Source organism: Schistocerca gregaria, chromosome 8 (assembly GCF_023897955.1).
Source record: "Schistocerca gregaria isolate iqSchGreg1 chromosome 8, iqSchGreg1.2, whole genome shotgun sequence".
Taxonomy (NCBI): Eukaryota; Metazoa; Arthropoda; class Insecta; order Orthoptera; family Acrididae; genus Schistocerca; species Schistocerca gregaria.
In genome coordinates, this window is record NC_064927.1 from 439,296,117 (window position 1) to 439,321,678 (window position 25,562).

The 25,562-nt window shown below is 46.0% G+C and overlaps 1 protein-coding gene across 2 annotated transcripts in view; it reads left to right on the forward strand.

The window, feature by feature from the left end:
• The window catches only part of LOC126284769 (uncharacterized), a 76,440-nt gene that overhangs the window by 40,771 nt on the left and 10,107 nt on the right, over positions 1-25,562 (forward strand). The window contains exon 3 of one of the 2 annotated variants that reach the window (XR_007551553.1): positions 7,826-7,942. Coding sequence is in view for 1 of the 2 variants with exons in the window: in XM_049983930.1 (XP_049839887.1) it covers positions 7,826-7,932 (107 nt within the window). In the remaining variant the exon portion in view is untranslated. Of the gene's footprint in view, positions 1-7,825; positions 8,147-25,562 lie in introns of those variants that run through there. The other variant, XM_049983930.1, reaches the window with a different exon arrangement.

Consider the following 25,562-nt stretch of genomic DNA (forward strand, 5'->3'; position numbering starts at 1 on the left):
AGATAATCCAGCACAGTTATTAGGTACCCCAGTGAGAAGTGCTGTACGATTAATTTCCTAAGAGAACAACACTAGTGAACGGATGTCGTTTTGCTAAGGGACCAACACTAGTGAAGTGATGTCACGTTGAACAATTGTATTCAGTCGTCGTTGGTCCCGTTCTTGCAGCATCTTTTTCCGGGCGCAGCGATGTAGGAGATTTGATGTTTTACCGGCTTCGTCTTATTCGTGATACACTCGTGATATGGTCATACCGGAAAATCTCCGCTTCATCACTACCTCGAAGATGCTGTGTCCCAACAGACTATAACGCCACATCCAAACTCTTTTAAATCATGATAACTTTCCATTGTAGCAGCAGTAACTACTGCGGCAGATTATTGTTGTCCTATATTGGCGTTACCAACCTTAGAGCCGTATTCTGCTGTTTACATATCTCTGTATTTGAATACGCCTGCCTACACCAGTTTCTTTGGAGCTTCAGTGTATATGGCGGTAACGCATACCCCTCTCATCTTCGTCCTTTACGTCTTCCCCTGCCATGGCATTGTTTTCAAATTTCTTTTCGCTACATAATCATTACGGCTATCTTTCAGTTTTCCCTTCCTTGCTATCTCGTTTGCTTTTAACAGTATACTTTCCACTTAAATCTAATATGCCTAGCAGTTCGTAAAGTAATTTATTTTATCGATCTGAAGCCCAACGATGTACCCAATACGAGTCTTTTAGGATGACGCCCCTGCCCTTGCCCTGTAATTCTGAACGAGCTCATTGACAGCACGACAGCAGAGGCGAACCTCTTGCCACACATTCGCGACCCGTCCTACTGTTTTGTGGACACCAGTCAGTGCTTTTCGGCCGCTACTTGCCATTACTAATGGAGGGTGAACTGACAGGGCATCAGTCGGAAAGCAGGTAGAGTCCGACAAGTGGAAATGAGGCACGCGAACCACGGAACCGACTGTAAGGCCACGCACGCACACAGGAGATTGGGTCAAGGGTGACCTGCACGGCAAGCGGGTTGGTGGATCGGTCAACCTGAGCCTGCGCCTCATAAGGACCTGCAGCCATTCTTGACCACCTGGCGCTGCAATGACAAAAAGGTGCAGCGTGGCCAACTGATCCTACCTGCCGACAGCCGATCAGAATATAGCCTGCTCCTTACGTGAACCTTCTTTGAAATCGCTCTATTCCTACGGACACAGCTGCCACCTGAAAACAGCTTTTCGGACTGCCTGTTCCATGGCTCATCCATTTCCTCTGCGAATACTTTCTACTAGTTAAACAAAGAAAAAGGCTGCTGTATAGTGACGTAAAAAAAATTCAACTAGGATATGTGTCAGTGGCTCGATTCTCCCAATCGTATTCCTAACAGACAGATTTCTATAAATTGGCTCAATCATCAAACTGAAATGAAATGAAATGTGGTGTGACGAGGGCCTCCCGTCGGGTAGACCGTTCGCCTGGTGCAAGTCTTTCGATTTGACGCCACTTCGGCGACTTGCGCGTCGATGGGGATGAAACGATGGTGATTAGGACAACACAACACCCAGTCCCTGAGCGGAGAAAATTTCCGACCCGGCCGGAAATCGAACCCGGGCCCTTTGGACTGATAGTTTGTCACGCTGACCACTCAGCTGATTTCCATAAGCTGGTGCAGCAAAATTGAACTTGGAATGTTTCAGCCCAACCATATGCTGACACTTTTCAGTTTGCTTGCTTTTAGGCGTAAGACATTATCTTCGTTGAGTCAAAAATACAATCTTTGTTGCTGGAAACTGATAATGACGTTACCAATTCATTGTTCACAGGTTTTACCATCCTTACAAAAGCAGGGGTCATCCATGGGGGACCTGATGGTGTTCAGGTTTTCAACAGCTCAGGAGAGCACTGCTACGTACCTTATAAGCACACTACAAGTACTACAATTGTATAGGTGACTCTAACACTGTAAGAACAACGAACCTGTCGTGAAGTATTTGAGACATTTTTCTTGTGATAACATTCCTTTCGACGCTCTCTGCTCGCTATCATCTTCACCGAAATGACAGAACTAATGAGATACAGATATGCACATACACAGATGGCGGTAATATTAAGTACACAAGACGAAAATGTGCAGTATGTTGGCTGACCTGTCACATGCACTAGGGTGATTCATGTGGAAAAGTTTCCGACGTGACTATGACCCTAAACGGGAATCAACGGACGTTGAACACGGAATGGTAATTGGAGCTAGACGCATGGAACATTCCATGTTGAAAATCGTAAGGAAATGGAATACTCCGATGTCTACAGTGTCAAGAAAGTGCTGAGATTACCAAATTTCAGGCATTACCTCTCACCATGGACAACGCAGTGGCCGACGGCCTTCACTCAATGGCCCAGAGGAGACAAATGTTTTAACAATCTGGCAGAGCATAGTACGAGAGCTCTATGTGATGTCGTTTGTACCGCTATTGCCGATTCCGGTCACTTTGCTCTCAAATTCTAGAACATTTCTCGATTTTTTTACGACAGGTTTCAAAGTTAACAAACACTATACAGTTGTAATTGCCTTCTCAAGACCTATCGGACGCAGTTATAAAACTTATAAGATACTTCGTTTAATATCTCTGTTGATACCAGTTGAAGTAACAAAACAAAAAATATGCGACACTCGACGCTCTAATATTTGGCGAAAACCAGGTTTCACTATGTGTAACCGTTAACGAAAGAAAAGGGGGGATATAGTTTACCAGAAGACTATGTAAAAAATTGAACTAAATCAGTTAGGACGTTTTTAGGACTTTTGGCCACTACTTTTCTCGTTTATTTATATTATGTATGTACTTATATATTATGTATATTGAAAAATAGGTAGCCTATGTCTGTTCATTAGACTATAGTCTAAAAACAAAACAACACGAAATACCCTTCCTCCTTACCCTCATATCCAGTTACAGCACTAGTACATAAGTAATTAATCTAGTGGCCATTCAGCAGTTAACAACACATACTGAGGAAGGCGTCTTGCAATAGTTTCCGAATCGTCGGAATTTTATGCTTGTCAATGCGTTCACAAACCCAGGAGAATCTTATTGACCAGTATTACATATATGTTTTTGTACTACATGTATTAAAACTGTAACCTGTATTGGTCCAAATGTTCTTAGAATATTGCGTAAAAAGATATAGTAAATTAGTGACGTACATTTCGAGATTTTTGGTAACAATGTTTCCCCTTTTTTACATTATATATATATATATATATATATATATATATATATATATATATATATATATATATATTAAAAATTATACAGGATATGTATGGTATGGTACATCCGAATATTGATTATGGCATTGTGTAAAAGTCTGATGTATATGTATCAAAGACTATCTAAGATATTTGGTATGAAAGTACCCAATTTAGATATTACATATTACATTATATTATATTATATATTATATGTTACATATATAATTGTGTATCATACTTATTAAAAAATTTATATCCAAGTCCATTCATGTGTTTATTAGAGAGTTATGCCAAAATCTGAAGTAAATTGGTCAACAACTTTTCACGATTTTGGGTAATTATTTTTCCTCTCTTACATTACATATGTAATTATATAGGACACATATATATAACATTGTTACCAAAATCTCAGAAAGTACTTGGCCAACTTATATCAAATTTTATCGTGTAAAAATTTGATATAAGTTGTCCGAGTACTAACTGAGATTTTTGGTAACAATGTTATATGACAATTTTTCTCTATATAGTAGTAGAGAAGTAGAGATAAATGCTACTAAACACATTTAAGAAATATAGCCCATGTACATCCGATAGTTTACTAAAGTATGGTCTACACATTTTGTAGTGAATTGGCCACAAACTTTTTGGGAATTTCGCTAACAACATTGAGTTTTTTTTAAATACGCAGCCTGAGTCTCTCCAAAAATTTAGTAGCCACCAAAAATGTATGGTATTGTTGTGTAAAAATTGGAAGTAAATCGGATGAGGACTTTCCGAGAGATGTGGTAACAACGTTCAACATACAGAATTGAAATACATAGACATACACCACGCATATAAAAAAATATGTTCCCTATGTCGGTCTGAACGTTTGTTAAAGTATCATCTGAAGATCTGAAGTTAATCACTCAAGAACACATCGACATTGTTGCTAATAACGTTCCCTCTTTCTAGAGTATGCATGTCCTTATAAACCATATGCATTAAAAATATATAGCCTGTGTTCATCCGAATGTTTATTAGGATATCATGAAAAAATCTGAAGTAATACGGTCAACTATTTTTATGAGATACTTCGTAACAACATTAAAAAACGACCTGTCTCTATGTAGTTCCTGTCTATTCTGAATGGGGCTTGTCACGATGGCTGATTTCGGAATATGACCATCGAATGTCCTATGCCTGACGAATACTTTCTTTATTCGGAAATTTCTATGTACCTTTCTATATATTACAATCTTGCATTTATGTTACGTATGTATTAAGTTCCATACGTTTGTATTATGTGTTACATTGTGTTAGTGTGCTTCAACTTCAGTTTCTGTATTACTATATGATGTTCAATTTTCTGTATTATTAATGCTGTTCTCTAACGCCATGGTTATGTGTAGCATGTGTACGGGCACCTCTCTTGCTTATTCCATTTGTAACATTCTTGAAATAGTGTCCACTGCTCTTTCTAAATTTGCCCACTGACGAGGATTCCTAATGGCTTTGTATACGCTATCGTGTGGCGTCCTTTGACATGTGAGCTCTGTGTGAGAGGTGTAGTATCACTTGTCTGAGGAGACAGCTGCACAACACGAACAGGCTGCCAACTATTGAACTATATGGAATAAAATCGTCATAATTTCTCATTTATTTGAGTAACGTTGCTAAAACTGCACAATTAGCAGCAGGGCATGACGGGAACTAATATGAGTATGTGCACGCACCTTTTTGTTGTTGGATATTTGCACGGTACAGTGTGCCTGAGACTATTGCACTTGTGAAAGCCTACTGGGCGAACAATAACAACATAACTGCAGGTCAAAGGAAGTTTGCGACCGAGTTCAAGCTGAAGACAATTGATCCAAATGTGCTAACAACCAAGAATTTGATTCGCTCCCCTGAGAGAACGGGTAGTGTTCCTGATGACGGTGTTGGCAATTTCGGTCGTCCAAAATGGATGAAAATGCCTGAGAACATAGAGGAGACGCGCTCTGTGATTCAAACCAGCCCCAGGAAATCGATCAAACGAGATGCACAACAGATGGGAATCAATCGGGAGACACTATCACAAATCGTTTTTTAAGAGCTGCATCTCTTCCCATACAAAATTCAAACACGTCACCCATTATGTAACAGTGGTTGCGTTTCGCCAACACTATTGTCCACAGAATTGACGAAGAGGACTTTGATGTGAATACGGTTTGATTTCACGATGAATCCCATTTTCATTTGGATGGGTCCGTCAATTAGCTAAATGGAGACCGCGTGAGACGACGCTTCATCCAGTCCCAAACATGCTCAATGGGGGACAGATCCGGAGATCTTGCTGGCCAGGGTAGTTGACTTACACCTTCTAGAGCACGTTGGGTGGCACGGGATACATGCGGACGTGCATTGTCCTGTTGGAACAGCAAGTTCCCTTGCCGGTCTAGAAATGGTAGAACGATGGGTTCGATGACGGTTTGGATGTACCGTGCACTATTCAGTGTCCCCTCGACGATCACCAGAGGTGTACGGCCAGTGTAGGAGGTCGCTCCCCACACCATGATGCCGGGTGTTGGCCCTGTGTGCCTCGGTCGTATGCAGTCCTGATTGTGGCGCTCACCTGCACGGTGCCAAACACGCATACGACGATCATTGGCACCAAGGCAGAAGCGACTCTCATCGCTGAAGACGACACGTCTCCATTCGTCCCTCCATTCACGCCTGTCGCGACACCACTGGAGGCGGGCTGCACGATGTTGGGGCGTGAGCGGAAGACGGCCTAACGGTGTGCGGGACCGTAGCCCAGCTTCATGGAGACGGTTGCGAATGGTCCTCGCCGATACCCCAGGAGCAACAGTGTCCCTAATTTGCTGGGAAGTGGCGGTGCGGTCCCCTACGGCACTGCGTAGGATCCTACGGTCTTGGCGTGCATCCGTGCGTCGCTGCGGTCCGGTGCCAGGTCGACGGGCACGTGCACCTTCCGCCGACCACTGGCGACAACATCGATGTACTGTGGAGACCTCACGCCCCACGTGTTGAGCAATTCGGCGGTACGTCCACCCGGCCTCCCGCATGCCCACTATACGCCCTCGCTCAAAGTCCGTCAACTGCACATACGGTTCATGTCCACGCTGTCGCGGCATGCTACCAGTGTTAAAGACCGCGATGGAGCTCCGTATGCCACGGCAAACTGGCTGACACTGACGGCGGCGGTGCACAAATGCTGCGCAGCTAGCCAACACCGCGGTTCCTGGTGTGTCCGCTGTGCCGTGCGTGTGATCATTGCTTGTACAGCCCTCTCGCAGTGTCCGGAGCAAGTATGGTGGGTCTGACACACCGGTGTCAATGTGTTCTTTTTTCCATTTCCAGGAGTGTATTTCACGATTTAGAAGTCTGTTCACTCACAACGGATGCCTGTGTGGTAAACAATGTCCAATTACAGAACAATCGTTGCTATATTCCTCGATGGCACTGTGCCCAGCGAACAGTTCGTGAAGGTTTTGGAAGATGATTTCATCCTCATTATGCAAAGTGACTCTGATTTCGACAAGATGTAGTTCATGCAATACGGAGCTCGACCCCAATAAAGCAGAAGAGTAGTTTATGTCCTAGAAGAGCAATTTGTAGACTGCATTCTGGCTCTGGAGTACCCAGAGGCCACTGGCATGGGCCTCAATTGGCCGCCATACTCTCCGGATCTGTAAACATGCAAGTCCTTTTTGTGGGGCTATATTAAAGAGAAGGTGTTTAGCAATAACCCGAAAACCATTGCTGAGTTGGAAACTGCCATTTAGGAGGCCACCGACAGCATCCATGTTCCGACACTTCAGCAGGTCACGCAGAATTTCGTTATTCGTCTGTGCTACTTCATTGCCAATGACGGCAGGCATACCCAACATGTCGTAACCTAAAACCGAATACCTGCGGTGACATTTACACATTGAATAAAGTATACGCAAGCCACAGTTTGCATCTAATTTACGTTTCTTTCCTATAGTCCTATAAATGCCACTCAGTACATTTTCAGCTTTGCCTAAAGTTCATCCGATGTGTGTTAAATAAAGACCATCTCCGGTTTGGAAGTGTATCATTCGAAGGCCTGGGGTAGCATGTTTTGTTACTGATATATACCTTAACGTTGTCCGCCCCGGTAGCCTAGTGGTCAGCTCGACAGACTGTCAATCCAAAAGGCCCGGGTTCGATTACCGGCTGAGTCGGAGATTTTCTCCAATCAGGGACTGGGTGTTGTCCTAATCATCATCATTTCATCCCCATCGACGCGCAAGTCGTCGAAGTGGCGTCAAATCGAAAGACTTGCACCAGGCTAACGGTCTGCCCGACGGAAGCCCCTCGTCACACGACATTTCATGTTCACCTTAACGTTCAGCGTGTTTTATTCATAATCTTTTCCGTGTGTTTGGAAAGATATCATACATGCTCGACTCTTTTCGCATAAAATGTGCCACTCCCTTTTCCATGCATCCAACCGCGTTTTGAGGCGGCATTTGTGGGTGGCGTCTTCTACTGTGATTGCTCTTTTTTTATACCTGAAGCCAATCTTTGTAATATAAAGGAAGCACGTTAATTACCTTTGGAATTCTGTTGCAGCAACAAGGTGCACGCCTAACTTTACATACAAGACCCGATGCAACGAGTGTCGCTGCAACGCCCTCGGGACGAGTGTCGATTGTATGCGGAAAAACTGTGAAGACTAGGAATAGCGAGGTGTGTACGGCTACCTTTGCGAAACTAACAGCAGGCAAGCCTTCTGATTTATGCAGATGGTAAAAAGAAAGACTGCCAGTCAAAGTATTAATTACAAACATTCACTAATATGATAATACTGGTAACATTGTGCCTACATAAAGCAGAAAAATTGACGATTTGTGAGTTCCGTATGTAGTCTGTTATGAATATGTACAAACCCGATTGCTTCAACTTCAAAAATACACTAATAACCGATTTTTTTACAACAAAACAGTTGATTTTCAGTTGTTTTAGGCTGCTGATATTGGCGCTGACTTAATACTGCAAAAAAATCACATATCAAATATATTACAATTTTGTAGTGTCTTCACTGTAAGAAGAATTTATAACTATGATAGATATAAATCGGTAATTCATCATAAGTAGATTACTTTAATTTCTTAACAACTTAAGCACAAATGCTATTCGCCAACTACTCTTACAGGTGAAAAGCAAAGAAATGTCATTAATGATATGTCTGAATGTCTCACACGTACTTAAAAATTTCACAATACGAACATCAGCCTCCTTGGTGAAATTTGTAGTCAATAATACATTTAACTTAGGGAGCAATATGAATTTTCACACTTAAGATGGAAATGTCATAAGCTAACTTCCTAAGCAATTTACGTTTTTCTGGTAAAGGCATAACCTACGCACCTATCCAAATAAATAGAATTCCTAACAGGCAGTACTAGTAGTAAAAGAACCAGTGTAAACAGCACGAATTCTGTTATATGCATTGACGGAGGGCAGAGGAACAGACAAAGTTCAGGGCTCGCTCTTGGGTTGAGAAACTACCCCTACAGGTGGAAGAATCAGCAATGGTCAACGGCATGAGGATGCAGAAGGAATGGAAACAATTGCATTTAATACACATAACCTGTATCGACAGGGTATGTGGCCTGTAACTAAAAAGTTTCATGATGATCTCATCAATGCCCAAAAGATTCCAAAATGGTCTCCCATTAGGATTTCCAGGAGGAGACTGCCAAGGAGAAGGTACAGGATGTCAGGATATCCGTTAAGACATTGCGGAATGATTTCCATAGTCCTAGAGGAAGCTATAGAGGGCAGAAACTGTAAGGGAAGACAGAGTTCGGAACACATCCAGAAAATAATTGAGGACATGGGTTGCATATGCTACTCTGAGATGAAGATATTGGCACAGGAGAGGAATTGGTTGCGGGTTGCATCAAACCAGTCAGAAGACTGAAGACTCAAAACAAAAATTACATTGCCGAACAAAAAAATTGAAGGACCGCGAAGGAGAAACGAAATGAAATGAAACTTTATGGGTTGAGAGGGTATGTGATGTTATTCCAGTGATTCCAGTATCGAGTAAAATTTACGAAGAATTTCGCAGTATGAGTCCACTGTCCAGTACGACGATGCACCCCATCTGACCTGGATATGTGCACAGATTCGAGTGTGTCCTACAGCCGGCGGGAGTGGCCGAGCGGTTCTAGGCGCTACAGTCTGGAACTGTGCAACCGCTGCGTCGCAGGTTCGAATCCTGCCGTGGGCATGGAGTGTGTGATGTCCTTACGTTAGTTAGGTTTAAGTAGTTCTAGGGGACTGATGAGCTCAGAAGTTAAGTCCCATCCTTTTCAGAGACTTGTGAACCATTTGAAAGATGTCCTACAGGGGTAGAATCATCACCTGCGGCAACCTCGACAACGATGGTTGAATCTGGTCCTCGGTGTCCTGAATACTGCTACTGGGACGGAGCTGACGTTAGAGATGGTGCCACAAGTGTTCTGTCGGAGACAGTTATGGGAATCTTGCTAGTCTATCACGCAGATAGTTCACAGAGACATTTGCTGCTTGTAAACGAGCATTGTCCTGTCGAAAAGTGGCACAACGATACTGTCCCATGATAGGTAACACATGTGGACGCATGATACCCGTCATATACGGCTATGGTGTGAGATTCCCTATCCGCAGCTCGTTGTCGTGGGGTAGCGTTCTCACTTCCCGCGCCCGGGTTCCCGGGTTCGATTCCCGGCTGGGTCAGTGATTTTCTCTGCCTCGTGATGTCTGGGTGCTGTGTGATGTCCTGAGGTTAGTTAGGTTTAAGTAGTTCTAAGTTCTAGGGGACTGATGACCATAGATGTTAAGACCCATAGTGCTCATAGCCATTTCAACATTTTTTCTGAGATTCCCTTAGTCGTAACCAGCAGAGACTACAAGTCATACTCAAGGGCTGCCCGCAACATAAATCTGTGTCTCTCCAGAACACTGTAAGAATGGCGTCTCTTCCCAGGTGAAAGCCATACTCAATGACAATATGCATCTGGGGATCTGCAGAACCGCGATTCGTCTGTGTAGACAGTGTGACGCCGTTGATCAGCAGTCCATGTTTCCCAGTCAAGGCACCACTCAAGGTGCGGTCGTTCGTGTTGTGGTGTCAACGGCAGCCAACGAATGAGATGGTAATGCCATAGTCCAGCTGCTGCTGGGCTCCAATCAGTGGTGTAAGATGACAGAGAATATCACCGTGACTCCATTACTTGGTGTCGGAGGGCAAGCCCAGATGTGAAAGGATAACGATGTGCGTGGTGTACACTACGGCATTCCGCCCTTGTGGTGGTCATACATGGTCGACGGGGACCTTGTGCCGAATATGCCTACCAGCATGTTCCAGCGCAGCCCACCATCGGTCGTCGTGACATCTAGAAGCTCCGCAAATCTGGATAACGCACCATCCTACCAGACAGATGGAGATCCACAATTAAGCCCTATTTGAACTCAGTCACGTACTGATTATGAAGACTCGCGTGACTACGTGGCATCTGACGTTTTTGGTGTTGCTCATCCATCCTAACATACTTGCTGACATAGCTGAAAACGAATGACACTAATTTATTCTCTTGGCCCTTCTACCAGTCGCTAATAGTGGCAACTCCAATCATTTACATATCCAGATTGTGTGTATACTTAATGCCAAGCGCCTCTCGTTGGTAAAAGAGGCAACTGTTGTAGGAGTCGAACCAACTGCCCTCCTATTCTTCAGCTACATGAAGTGTTAGCTAAACACGAAAAGTTTTATTTCCAGGCTATCTTCCACATTGCGACTGATAGGCTGCTCGCACTCTTTGAAGCTCCATTTGTGCCTGATGTTACAAAATATGTGTTCAGCTGCATTTATTTTCTTGATAATAACTCATTAGCAGAGTTCCCGCTATTTAAATTCATAAAAGCTGACGGTTTGAGGACTCTGCCTTTCCCTTTCTCTCCCTGAATCACATCTTCCTTCAATAGCTACACATGCAAATATTCAAAGCTTTTCAGTTATGTTCTGCCCTGTAATATGTTACAGCAATTTTGAGTCGACTATCGGTGCCACTGCGAGAGAATGACGCGTTTGCTGGTCCGTTCTGAATGGCCCATCAGGGCGAGTACCGGAGCTTTAGCGTTTAACTAACATGATCATCTCATTCCATAGTCGCCACTTGATTTTCTGTGGTAATTATTTAAATTTTATAGCTATCTCCTTCTGCCATTCCTTCGGGAACCCAAGCTACAATTTGTTGAAACTATCACTTTAGCGAAGTGCAAGTTTAGGATTAATGTCCCCACACAACTTTCGGAGTGTTTCCTATAAAATAACGGACGGTAAGGCCTTTTTACGCTAATGATTAAGCTGTAGCGAAAGGCCTGTAAATTATCCTGTGAATATTTCCATATGCATTTCGTAAGCCGAGGTAGAGGGTATACAGGGGATCTATATCATTCCTCTCTCCCTGCCACCTGCCCCCTCCACAACGCCCACATTACCTTAGCTTTGCTAACCTATCCACAAAGTATACATGGAACAGAAAAACTTCTGAGGCCCCACCATTAACCTCAATTTCTCCAATTGTATCATAGTGGTCATCACGTCTTGGAGATTATAGTTCCTGCAGTCTTTTATTAGTACAAGAAGACTCGGAGACTGACGAACAATACTCAATAATTTGCTTAACAAGGGTTTTGTAAGAGTAATATTTTGTGCGTGTGTTACACTTTTTCAAAAAAATCTGAATCTATGTGATCGCTCGAAATACACGCTTCAAACGCTGGACAATTGTCAGTGATTCCAGTAGGTGATGGCTGATCGCTTGCTCAAACGAGAACTGATCTTTTGTGTTTTTATGCCCAGTCATATTGCACTTATTTTTGTCGAAGTTCTACTCTCGGTATTTACTAGGCGCTTCATTCTATCTGTAAAATGATATAATTTGAAATAAGGTCACCTCAAGAAGATCTGCGTTTCGTGTAATGCCTATGCACTTCCACAAGCTGTTCTCGCAATTTATCATCTGTCTTAAAAACAATGGTAAACGGATCTCTCCCATAAGATTGATCACTTCAGTGAAGGGCTTTCTTTTCATGTACCATATGTTTTCGAATTGCCTCAAAAATCGGTGTCGTTGGATCAGTACCACAGTTCAGCACCAGTTTAAGCTTGTTTAGAAGCAGCATGTGTTTAGAACGAGATTTTCACTCTGCAGCGGAGTGTGCGCGGATATGAGACTTCCTGGCAGATTAAAATTGTGTGCCGTACTGAGAGTCGAACTAGGGACCTTACACTGTTTTTACCACTTTTAAGTATGAGTCTGGGTTTGATATCCCAGCAGCATTTTTACTTCTTTTTTTCTTTAAGGTCGCGGGGTGGCGGAGGCAGGGTGGGCAGGGGTCGCAACCCGAGGCCTGGCCACAATGGCTCCTCCCTCCCATTCCTGGGGATGTGGTACAAGGGATGCAACGGCTTTTTGTTTTGAATGTTTATTTCCATTTATTTTTATGTGGTTAATTGTTTTTTGTTATTTTATTTATTTAATTATTTTTCTTTTTAAGCAGTAAGTAACTGAAGCTAATATGTACAATCGTGGTATCGAATTGGGGACGCACATAACTGAAAACATTCTGATAGTTGCAGCAAATGGCAAAAAGAAAGACAGCGAAGTGTGAGGCTAAGGAAACCATTAAATGAAACCTAAGGGTGGAATCCGTACCGCCATTAACCGGTACTACTTCTTGCACCGGATTGGAAACAAGAATAACTGCGAAGAACCTTTCGCCCTGGGGACAAAAAGAGGAAAGGGGGCAAAGGCTGCTACACTGGGCGAGGGGTCGCGACGAATCTCTCCATCTGCTTTATCGTCGAGGTACAATTTCTCATAATGGCCAAGGTAGATCCCACGTTGTATTGTGTTGTGTTCTACAATCGTCTTGTTATTTTATCTTCCCTTAACCGTGATGTTCCAGCTGCGCGGAGGGCCGTGGAACGCACTCCACAAATAATTGGAAAAATATTGTCGATACTTAGGGTTACGGAGTATCTTGCAATGCCGTTCGTGGAGATAGTTCCTAAACTCTAGTGTCCGTAGCGCCGTTTTGAAACAAATAATGTACTGCTAGTCCACGAAGACCAGTCACGGCATTAGTTTTCGCGGGTGGGCAACACGTCTCATCCGGGAATAATATAGTCTTGGGTTCGAAGTGATTCGGCGTCACTCGAATGAAGTACGCTGACATTTGCTTCACTAAGTGCCATACTGCCACAGACTCGCCACAGCTAAGACGGAGTTCATCGTTGTCTTGAACGCCACTGCTCGTGCTCATGGGTGAGTCCACCATATGGATCGCATATAGCCTTGATCTGATCACCTGCTTACCGTCGACAGTGATTTACCACATCGCCATGACGGCAGTGTCCAGTGTTACGTGGTGAATTGCCTGCTCGCTACTCGCCAGTTGACGTTCGGGTGCTTCCTCTCCACGACGTTAGCGGGTCGTCCACGCTGCACGACACGATAAACCGTCGGCGCCGTCACCAGTCGAGTCGGTGGTAAGGCAAGTCGAAAGTAACTGAGTTCGTTTTAAAAGACACTGGCGTAGAAGAGAGACGAGGCGACGTGATGTATTGGCACTAGCGGCTAGAGGGAGGGCGGCGCTAGTTCTTCTAATAACGACCTCGTCAGATCGTCCGGACGGCGGTGTCATAGTTAAACTAATGTTCTCACAAACAGGGCTCTGTCATGAACGTGATAAAGGCCAAGCCCTCCCCGATCCGGGGGAAGGGTGAGAGTCTCATATTCGATCTTGAAAATCATTCCTGAACTCACGAAGGACCCAAAAGCCGCCAGTATACGGCGAGCTAACGTCACTGGTATAGATAATAATTGGGCGCTATGCATCACGCTAAACGTGTGTTCCCATATTGGGTCCATTGGATGATTTCCAGTGCTCGTAGGGGGTTATTGGCTATCCCAGTCCGAACATTTCGTAAAAGTCGTCGAAAGTTGTGAGCAACGATTCGTCGTATATCGTCTGTGAAATCAATGCCGAGGCGTTTGACAGTATCTCTGAGATGTAAGGCAGTACTGTAAGTAGGCTGTTTAGGTTTCTATGTTGGTAACGCCACCAAGCGCTCTATATGAAAATCACTGACTGTGCTGTGTGAAGGCTGTGGTTGGTTTGCATTGTTGGAGTATATGCTATTGTAGTGTTTGGTAGTTGGATGTTAACAGCACGTAGCGTTGCGCAGTTGAAGGTGAGCCGCCTGCAGTGGTGGATGTGGGTAGAGAGATGGCGGAGTTTTGAGAGCGGATGATCTGGACATGTGTCCATCAGAGGCAGTAAATTTGTAAGACTGGAAGTCATGAACTGATATATATATATTATGACTTTTGAACACTATTAAGGTAAATACATTCTTTGTTCTCTATAAAAATATCTTTTCCTAACTATGCCTATCAGTAGTTAGTGCCTTCAGTAGTTTGAATCTTTTATTTAGATGCATTAGTTCGAGTAAAGAAGATTTTTGTGAGGTACGTGATTTGTCAAAGGTATAGGTAAATGTTAGTCAGGGCCATTCTTTTGTAGGGATTATTAAAAGTCAGATTGCGTTGCGCTAAAAATATTGTGTTTGAGTTTAGTGTTGATCAGAATAGGTAAAGAGCGAAATGCCTGAGTACGCTCAGTTCTGCTCAGCTGTTTGAAAATCAAATAATGTAAGCGGTTTATCAGCACAGTAATTCATAAAATTTTTAAGGGGACGTTTCAGTACGATCCCGATGTTCATCGTCACTGATTTCGCGATGTTAATACGACTACCAGTGGCCATGCTATACGTAGCTATCCAATTAGGAGCACTGGCGGTGTCGCCGCCGTTGCGGATGACAATCACCAGGTCGTCCACATATGACTTACATCGGGAAGTGTGGCCTTGTAGCGTCATACCCGTTAGAATTTGGCGCAGGCCGCATAGGATTGGTTACATGGCCACAGCGCAAAGTAAAGTGGACAGAGGGCAGCCTTGGCGATTCGATCGAGAAATGGTGAGGGGCTGCGTAGGTCGGCCGTTGACGATCACCTTGGATGCCACTCCACGGAGTAGTCGCAGGACGACAGTGACACATGGTTGCGGGTATCGCATATGTTGGAGGGCATCTTTAAAATAATCCTGGTCCACGAGATCGAAAGCGTGACAGACATCGACTGCCGCCAGCGCACCCTTCAGATGACATGCCAGTGAGATCAAGTCACGATATTCACTGAAGGGAGCTTGAATGTTACTGTCGCCTCCTAATGACGATAGATCGGGTGAGATATGTTGTAAGGTCTCGTGTATCCGCGCCGCCAATAGTCGAGAAAAGATCTTGAGTCTCAATTCAGGAGTGCGGGCTTTCAAATAGTAAATGATGAATGGATGGTGGTGGTGGCCCTCAACTATGTACACTCAGACTAAAAGTTGAAATATTGAAAGTTTTGGCTGGTTTCGTTGTCTAGGGGCTGGGATAGGTAGTTACCGCATTACAAGCCAAATACTGCTGAGTCTACAGAATACAATATTAATATACATATGGATCGAATGTCCAAAGGTTCCTATCACTCGGCAATTGCGAATGTAATGTAGAAATTTATAAATGAAAGATTGCAGTTAAATACTATCTGCAAGTACTATCTTAACGACTTTAAATGATGAGTACGATAGTAGAAGTACTTTTGAGAATGTGGTATATTTCTGCAAAACACTTATAGGTGTCGGTGATCCAGCAATTAAATAAAATATAAGTCGAATAACAGAGAAACAATAGATTCCTACTGCACGTAATTAATTATGAACAACGACATAGCTCGCGCGATATTCACCTTTAAACGCATACTACGTCTTCACTGTGGAAGCCACGGATATCTCACAAGTGCACAAGTCAGCACTACGAAATATTTCTATCTGCTGCGAACACGTGCAAACCGCTCGACGAACTCCAAGTCTCTCTCTGGACTCTGCGTCCGTCGCGTCGTCACGTCCAGCACTCTCCATGTCCTGTGCCATACTCTCCAGAAATCCCCCATGACATATCCGGAATCGATGCTCCTCCCCAACCTCCATACGTCTCTCTTAGTAACGAGCGCTGTGATTGGCTAGAGACCTCCCTCCATGTCTCCCAGAAAATGTGCACTCAGAAACATATTGAAACACATACGAAATACTGGATTTACATTTAAACAACTTGAAATTAAATAAAAACTCTTACGGCTGGACCATAAACACACTCTAACACACATTATTATAGATATAAAAAAATTTAAATAAACAAATATCAAAGGAATAGCAACAAAAGGTAGGGTTGTAGTCTAATCTCATTGTGCTTTCCAAAACACAGTAAATACACTCATGGAAATTGAAATAAGAACACCGTGAATTCATTGTCCCAGGAAGGGGAAACTTTATTGACACATTCCTGGGGTGAGATACATCACATGATCACACTGACAGAACCACAGGCACATAGACACAGGCAACAGAACATGCACAATGTCGGCACTAGTACAGTGTATATCCACCTTTCGCAGCAATGCAGGCTGCTATTCTCCCATGGAGACGATCGTAGAGATGCTGGATGTAGTCCTGTGGAACGGCTTGCCATGCCAGTTCCACCTGGCGCCTCAGTTGGACCAGCGTTCGTGCTGGACGTGCAGACCGCGTGAGACGACGCTTCATCCAGTCCCAAACATGCTCAATGGGGGACAGATCCGGAGATCTTGCTGGCCAGGGTAGTTGACTTACACCGTCTAGAGCACGTTGGGTGCCACGGGATACATGCGGACATGCATTGTCCTGTTGGAACAGCAAGTTCCCTTGCCGGTCTAGGAATGGTAGAACGATGGGTTCGATGACGGTTTGGATGTACCGTGCACTATTCAGTGTCCCCTCGACGATCACCAGAGGTGTACGGCTAGTGTAGGAGATCGCTCCCCACACCATGATGCCGGGTGTTGGCCCTGTGTACCTCGGTCGTATGCAGTCCTGATTGTGGCGCTCACCAGCACGGCGCCAAACACGCATACGACCATCATTGGCATCAAGGCAGAAGCGACTCTCATCGCTGAAGACGACACGTCTCCATTCGTCCCTCCATTCACGCCTGTCGCGACACCACTGGAGGCGGGCCGCACGATGTTGGGGCGTGAGCGGAAGACGGCCTAACGGTGTGCGGGACCGTAGCCCAGCTTCATGGAGACGGTTGCGAATGGTCCTCGCCGATACCCCAGGAGCAACAGTGTCCCTAATTTGATGGGAAGTGGCGGAGCGGTCCCCTACGGCACTGCGTAGGATCCTACGGTCTTGGCGTGCATCCGTGCGTCGCTGCGGTCCGGTCCCAGGTCGACGGACACGTGCACCTTCCGCCGACCACTGGCGACAACATCGATGTACTGTCGAGACCTCACACCCCACGTGTTGAGCAATTGCGCGGTACGTCCACCCGGCCTCCCGCATGCCCACTATACGCCCTCGCTCAAAGTCCGTCAACTGCACATACGGTTCACGTCCACGCTGTCGCGGCATGCTACCAGTGTTAAAGACTGCGATGGAGCTCCGTATGCCACGGCAAACTGGCTGACACTGACGGCGGCGGTGCACAAACGCTGCGCAGCTAGCGCCATTCGACGGCCAACACCGCGGTTCCTGGTGTGTCCGCTGTGCCGTTCGTGTGATCATTGCTTGTACAGCCCTCTCGCAGTGTCCGGAGCAAGTATGGTGGGTCTGACACACCGGTGTCAATGTGTTCTTTTTCCATTTCCAGGAGTGTATTTAACCAATTCCTTCATGAATAGTATATATCGGATATAAACAAAGACATAGATGAATAAATATATTTACAACCATGCTGCTACCGTTTTTTCGTGTAACTGTGAAGTACTTATGCCTGACTACATCGATAGTAATCGGCCACTTTGACCTTCAATAACTCACGTACTATTTAAGTTACATGCCTGTCATTCGCACCAATTTAGGTTTACACTAATAGCTTTCTATATACACATCATCAGAATCGTCATGCAAATAATGGTAAAATACATCTTTCTCTTTGAGGTATTATGATTCATCTGGCTACGATTACACTATTGGCCATTAAAATTGCTACACCACGAAGATGACGTGCTACAGACGAGAAATTTAACCGACGGGAAGAAGACGCTGTGATATTCAAATGATCAGCTTTTCAGAGCACTCACACAAGGCTGGCGCCGGTGGTGACACCTACAACGTGCTGACATGAGGAATGTTTCCAACCGATTTTTCATACACAAACAGCAGTTGACCGGCATTGCCTGGTGAAACGTTGTTGTGATGCCTCGTGTAAGGAGGAGAAATGCGACGCATCACGTTGCCGACTTTGATAAAGGTCGGGTAGTAGCCTATCGCAATTGCGGTTTATCGTATCGCGACATTGCTGCTCGCGTTGATCGAGATCCAATGACTCTTAGCAGAAAATGGAATCGATGGGTTCAGGAGGGTAATACGGAACGCCGTGCTGGATCCCAACGGCCTCGTATCACTAGCAGTCGGGATGACAGGCATCTTATCAACATGGCTGTAACGGATTGTGCAGCCATGTCTCGATCCCTGAGTCAACACATGGGGACGTTTGCAAGACAACAATAATCTGCAGAAACAGTTCAACGACGTTTGCAGCAGCATGGACTATCAGCTCGGAGACCATGGCTGCGGTTACCCTTGACGCTGCATCACAGAGAGGAGCGCCTGCGATGGTGTACTCAACGACGAACCTGGGTGCACGAATGGCAAAACGCCATTTTTTCGGATGAATCCAGGTTCTGTTTACAGCATCATGATAGATGATGGTCGCATCCGTGTTTGGCGACATAGCGGTGAACGCACAGTGGAAGCGTGTATCCGTCATAGCCAAACTGGCCTATCACTCGGCGTAATAGTATGGAGTGCCATTGGTTACACGTCTCGGTCAACTGTTGTTCCCATTGACGGCACTTTGAACAATGGACTTACATTTCAGATGTGTTACGACCCGTGGCTCTATCCTTCATTCGATCCCTGCGATACCCTACATTTCAGCAGGATAATGCACGACCGCATGTTGCAGGTCCTGTACGGGCCTTTCTGGATATAGAAAATGTTCGACTGCTGCCCTGGCCAGCACATTCACCAGATCTCTCACCAACTAGAAACGTCTGGTCAATGGTGGACGAGCAACTGGCTCGTCACAATACGCCAGTCACTACTCCTAATGAACTGTGGTATCGTGTTGAAGTTGGATGGGCAGCTGTACCCAAATTGCGTGAAAATGTAATAACATGTCAGTTCTAGTATATTTGTCCAATGAATACCTGTTTATTATCCGCATTTCTTCTTGGCATAGCAATTTTAATGGCCAGTAGTGTAATTTCTATACGAATTGTGAAATGTCTGCCATTAAGGTTTCGCAAAGTCCGCCATCTTTAGCACTCCCAGCGTGTCTCCTTCATCGACACAGCGTCACAATGGAAATCCCAGTCACGTAGCTGGATCATTTGTTGGGGCTACCCGTCTCGTCCGGCTAACGTTCTGCACCACACGTTTACTGCCGGCCCCTGGTGGCCGAGCTGCCCATGCGGCCACGCCAGCTCCGAACTTAGAATATTTTCAGGGGGCCACAATTGGCCGGTACCTCACAATAGCGTCAGTGGACCGTAGCCCTGCATCGGTGAGCCACCGAACGGTTTGTGAATAGGAATAATCATCTCTTCTACAAGGGCCGCATGGAGTGGCACAACTGGGGAAAGTAATTCGCGACACTTGTCCGTCCATTGGGTGGCCAATAAATATTGAAACGTCCGGTAAAATTCCAAGGGCAGGCCATCAGGACCCATAGACTTGTTTACTTGTGTACAGCTCCTTTTCTAATGGCATCAGTCACTTCTTCTTCCGTAATTTCTTCCATCAAGGCCGCTTCCATTCCCGGGGTGACGGTGCCGTAAATCTTCTGAGAGACGTTCTCCAGTGCTGTCGGACCAGTGGCCTGAGATGAATAGAGCTGTGAATAATGATCGTAGAACACAGTGCTTGCTTCTTGTTGCGTGTTGAGGCGACGACAGTCCTCGGTGTCGATGGAGCGTATCAGTGCTCTTTGGCGTTGTTCAAGTTCACGAAGTGCGTGGAACATACACTCCTGGAAATTGAAATATGAACACCGTGAATTCATTGTCCCAGGAAGGGGAAACTTTATTGACACATTCCTGGGGTGAGATACATCACATGATCACACTGACAGAACCACAGGCACATAGACACAGGCAACAGAGCATGCACAATGTCGGCACTAGTACAGTGTATATCCACCTTTCGCAGCAATGCAGGCTACTATTCTCCCATGGAGACGATCGTAGAGATGCTGGATGTAGTCCTGTGGAACGGCTTGCCATGCCATTTCCACCTGGCGCCTCAGTTGGACCAGCGTTCGTGCTGGACGTGCAGACCGCGTGAGACGACGCTTCATCCAGTCCCAAACATGCTCAATGGGGGACAGATCCGGAGATCTTGCTGGCTAGGGTAGTTGACTTACACCTTCTAGAGCACGTTGGGTGGCACGGGATACATGCGGACGTGCATTGTCCTGTTGGAACAGCAAGTTCCCTTTCCGGTCTAGAAATGGTAGAACGATGGGTTCGATGACGGTTTGGATGTACCGTGCACTATTCAGTGTCCCCTCGACGATCACCAGAGGTGTACGGCCAGTGTAGGAGATCGCTCCCCACACCATGATGCCGGGTGTTGGCCCTGTGTGCCTCGGTCGTATGCAGTCCTGATTGTGGCGCTCACATGCACGGCGCCAAACACGCATACGATCCAAAGTCCGTCAACGGCACATACGGATCACGTCCACGCTGTCGCGGCATGCTATCAGTGTTAAAGACTGCGATGGAGCTCCGTATGCCACGGCAAACTGGCTGACGCTGACGGCGGCGGTGCACAAATGCTGCGCAGCTAGCGCCATTCGACGGCCAACACCGCGGTTGCTGGTGTGTCCGCTGTGCCGTGCGTGTTATCATTGCTTGTACAGCCCTCTTGCAGTGTCCGGTGTCCGGTGTCAATGTGTTCTTTTTCCCATTTCCAGGAGTGTAGATGGGCGTTCGCTCGCTATCGTATCCTGCGTCGTCGAGCGGATAACCACCCCCTCCACCCCTTCTAGGTGGCGTCGCATATTAGCGATTATCTGAGACTTAGCACGGTGGATCGCCGGAGACGGCGCCATAGCATCGCAATCTGAAGTAAAAATCGAGTGTGTGTCTACGCTAAGCAACGTGGTCGCGACCGTAGGTTATCAGTTCGCCTCAGAGCCGGTTTGGCGCAGTCCAACCGCAAGTGGATCGTTTTGGGAGAAGGGCTATATCGATGGAAGCAGAATTCAACATATCCTGAAGCAAGGATAACTTTGCGCGCGTTCGTATAGTGTTAATGTTTAAAGTCGCAACACGGTAAGTTTGAGGTCTATCCATTCACACGAATGCCAAGTATCCTCAACGGCTTGGTGGCAATCCGGGTACGACAGATGAGCGACGTTTAATTTCCATGGGCTGCGGCTTCTCCACACTTGTTGTCACCGCAGGGCTATGGCACAGATATAAGCTGAGTGGTCCGAGAAAGCTGCAAGTCACAGTTCCGCATCCTGTGTCACAGTGGAAAAAGAGAGCGTGAGACATAAATCCGGTCGATGTGGCTGGAAGAGTGACTCGTGAATTGTGCGAATCCCGGTCGGTGGCCGTGAAGAAGTTCCCAAGTGTCCACCACCTGGATGTCTCGCATTAGGGTCTCGAGTTCCGGTCACGGATTACGTCATGGGAGTTGGTCTCTGAGTGACAGTACGCAGTTGCAGTCATCTCCAAACACCAGATGGTCGTGGCGGCGTTAGAAGAGCGGGGCGACGTCTTTTGCAAAGAATAGTGAATGTTTGCGACGTTTGTCTGTCCCGGAAGGTGCGTAGTTATAGATACGGTGCACACCCAGTACTGTGAGTGCCATTCCTCTTGCCGGAGGCAGAAAGATTATATCGTCCGCCACTATCTCTTCCCGAAGAATTACAGCGACGCCGTTGCCTTTGGGGGTAGATGGAGAGACGCATGCGTCATAACTGTACATACCTGGGAAGTCGTCGACGTACATCTCTTGGAGAAGGGCTATATCGATGGAAGCAGAATTCAACATATCCTGAAACAAGGATAACTTAGAGCGCGTTCGTATAGTGTTAATGTTTAAAGTCGCAGCACGGTAAGTTTGAGGTCTATCCATAGCATGCATGTTGGCTATTAGCACCCTTTTAAGGGGTGGGTACACTTGGCGTCAGACTGTCACATCGCTGTCACTGATGGTGGAAAAGGATCAACACTGGTGTGGTGAATTCTCCCGCCTGTCGTCCGACACGATGGGCAAGGAGTTTTCCTCACCGTCGTCCGCCCAGTCTCCATGATATAACATGGAATGTTGGTGGCTGGTGGTGCACTCGCCGCAGACTCCTTCGCCGCTACTGGTTGGTAATTGGCAGAGGCTGTCTGCATGTGATCCTACTGTTCTGTGGGGTCGGAGGGCTGAAGCTGTCACCATGGCGATCTGCTGGATGAGATGTTACTCTCTGAACCGACGGTTCCGTTGTCGGATTGTACACAGTCCATGTCAGACGTTCGGTGCTAGCACTCGTCCGATGGAGCACGTCGCCGTCTCTTGTGTTTCCGAGGGGGGGAACGCTGTTTACAGACGCTTGTTTCGATATCCCAAGGTGAGTGGATCTCTTCAGCTGTTCCGGTGTCTGGAAGAAAGGCCGCTGTCGGCACAACACGTGGGTCGATATCCATCCTGTCATCCGTGATTTCTTGCACGTTTGCTCGGAGATGGTCCTCAGGAGGCCGCGCCGTTGTAGTGGCTAGATCCGGTACTGCAGAATCCATCATGGCCTCGTTACTGGAGGCCTCGGTCCGACGAATGTGGTCAGTATCGGAAAGGGTGGCCGTTCGTGCAAGCCCGATATAATTGAGAGGAAGGGTCGTCACCTTAGAAGGAGTCATAGGTTCACCTGTCAGGATATGAGCAAGCCGTCATCGGAGACAATCCGACCTGACGTGTCCTTCTTGGCCACAACCTGAGCACGTACGTGCCTCTCCGTCATATATAATAATCACCCTACATCCACCGATGGCAAGATACGATGGTACATGTTTTCTCCGTTCAAATGGTTCAAATGGCTCTGAGCACTATGGGGCTTAACATCTGAGGTCATCAGTCCCCTAGAACTTAGAACTACTTAAACCTAACTAATCTTAGGACATCACACACATCCATGCCCGAGGCAGGATTCGAACCTGCGACCATAGCGGCAGCGCGGTTCCAGACTGAAGCGCCTAGAACCGCTCGGCCACACTGGCCGTCTTTTCAGTTCAACTTTGATCTATCGTTCCCCGTTAAGAACTGGGCCATGTGGCTCGCCACTCTGCCGTAAGGCTGGAAAGCCGCTGTGACAGCGTCCGGTGGTACTTTGAAGGGGAGTTCGAAGACTTGTATAGAACGGAGGCAGTGCCCGGCGTGATCGATGGAAACTGCCCCAGTACGGCCATCAGAATGTTTGAATTGAAGGTCGTTCGCTTGTGCGTGCAGGATTCTGTTGCACACCTTGACGTTGACATTGCTCGTGATAGAGAGATGGATACTAATTATGCCCTGCGGATCAGTGTTAACGTCGTTGAGTAGAAAACATTCCGCTTCAAAAGCTCGCGGCCACGCATGATCGGATTGAAAACTGATCTTGATGGCGTTTTTTTTTTTTTTTTTTTTTTTTTTTTTTTTTTTTTTTTTTTAAACCTTTATTCATCATCAATAATAATTATACAATATTAACCCACTTCCTTAATAGCATTAGTGGGTCGTAATATTAATACATTTATTATTGTTTCATGCAGCATGCTACAAAATATGATGTGCTACAGGTTACTACAACAATGGGCACTATACTAACTATCCCTACTTTTTAAGAAACTATTACTGTCACTAATTGCTAATTTCTACACCTGCAGCGTCACATATGTGCCAGTAGAATATATAAACCTACTTTGCAAGCCTTGCTCTTCGAGCTAACCCCAAAGAGCTTGCCCCCGGCACTGGGCTGGCCAAGATGTTAACTCGCTGCAGTTCCATAACCTAACATAATATCCTATTCTAAGTCCTACGAAACTAACTTATCCTAAGTCAAATCCGGTGCATCTCTAATTCGGTGAGATTAACCCCTCCTCCCCCTAATCCTGCGCGCGGCGGATCCCAACTGTGATGTGAAGTCGGCCAGTCCGCGCGCTGGCGGTATGGGAAAAGGGATCTAGACAATATCGGTGTTTATTTTCGCATTCTTAGTTTATCTCCCTCAGATATTCATTTAACACTTTCCGTGATACCTCGTTGGCCAGAGTATTAATCATCTGAAAAGTGTCTTCACGTCTGAGGAGTTGATACGTGTCATGGTTCGGTAGTCCGTCTCGAAGTGTAGTCGCTACATCATTGAAGAGAGGGCACTCGTAAATCACATGATCCGGAGTGCCTTCCGGCGCGCCACAGTCACACGCGGGCGTAGCCCTCTTCCCAAACCGACATAAGTATGTCGGGTAGGGTCCATGACCAGTGAGAAAATGGATCAGTCCCCATGTTGGCTGAAAGTACTTCATTTCTAAGCGCTCCCTCACGTTCGGCAAGAACTGAAAGGTTCTGCGACCGGTTTCTTCTGTCTCCCAGGACCCCTGCCAAAGTTCTTCCCCCCTTCTTCTAATCCCCCCTTTGTCCTCTACCCTCACACCCATGATTTCTTCTATTTTCCCCTGGTTCCCTTTTTTTGCCCAATACCAGGCTGCTTGCTCCCTAATCTTGATGTCAAGTGGGCAGAGCCCCATTATGACTAATAGGGCCCCTCCTGGAGATGTTCTATAAGCGCCCACAGATCTTAGAACCATGCTTCTCTGAACCCTTCTCACTGCCATGGCGGGCACAACCGTCGTGAGTCTGTGCGCCCAGACCCCGGAGCCGTAACCCACTACTGAAGTTAGGATACTATTGTGATAAAGTTTAATGAGATGTGGAGGTAGGTGAAATCTTTTGTGTCCTATGGAAATGAGGTTGTTTAATATTTGCAGAGCTTTTTGGGTTACAGTTTCAATGTGTTTTCCGAAGTTCCATTTCTCATCAATGATGACTCCTAGGTAACGTGTGTCTCGTCTTCGCAGTACCGGTGTGCCGTCAATTCTGACCGTAGGGTTCCTGATTAGTTGTCCTTTAAGT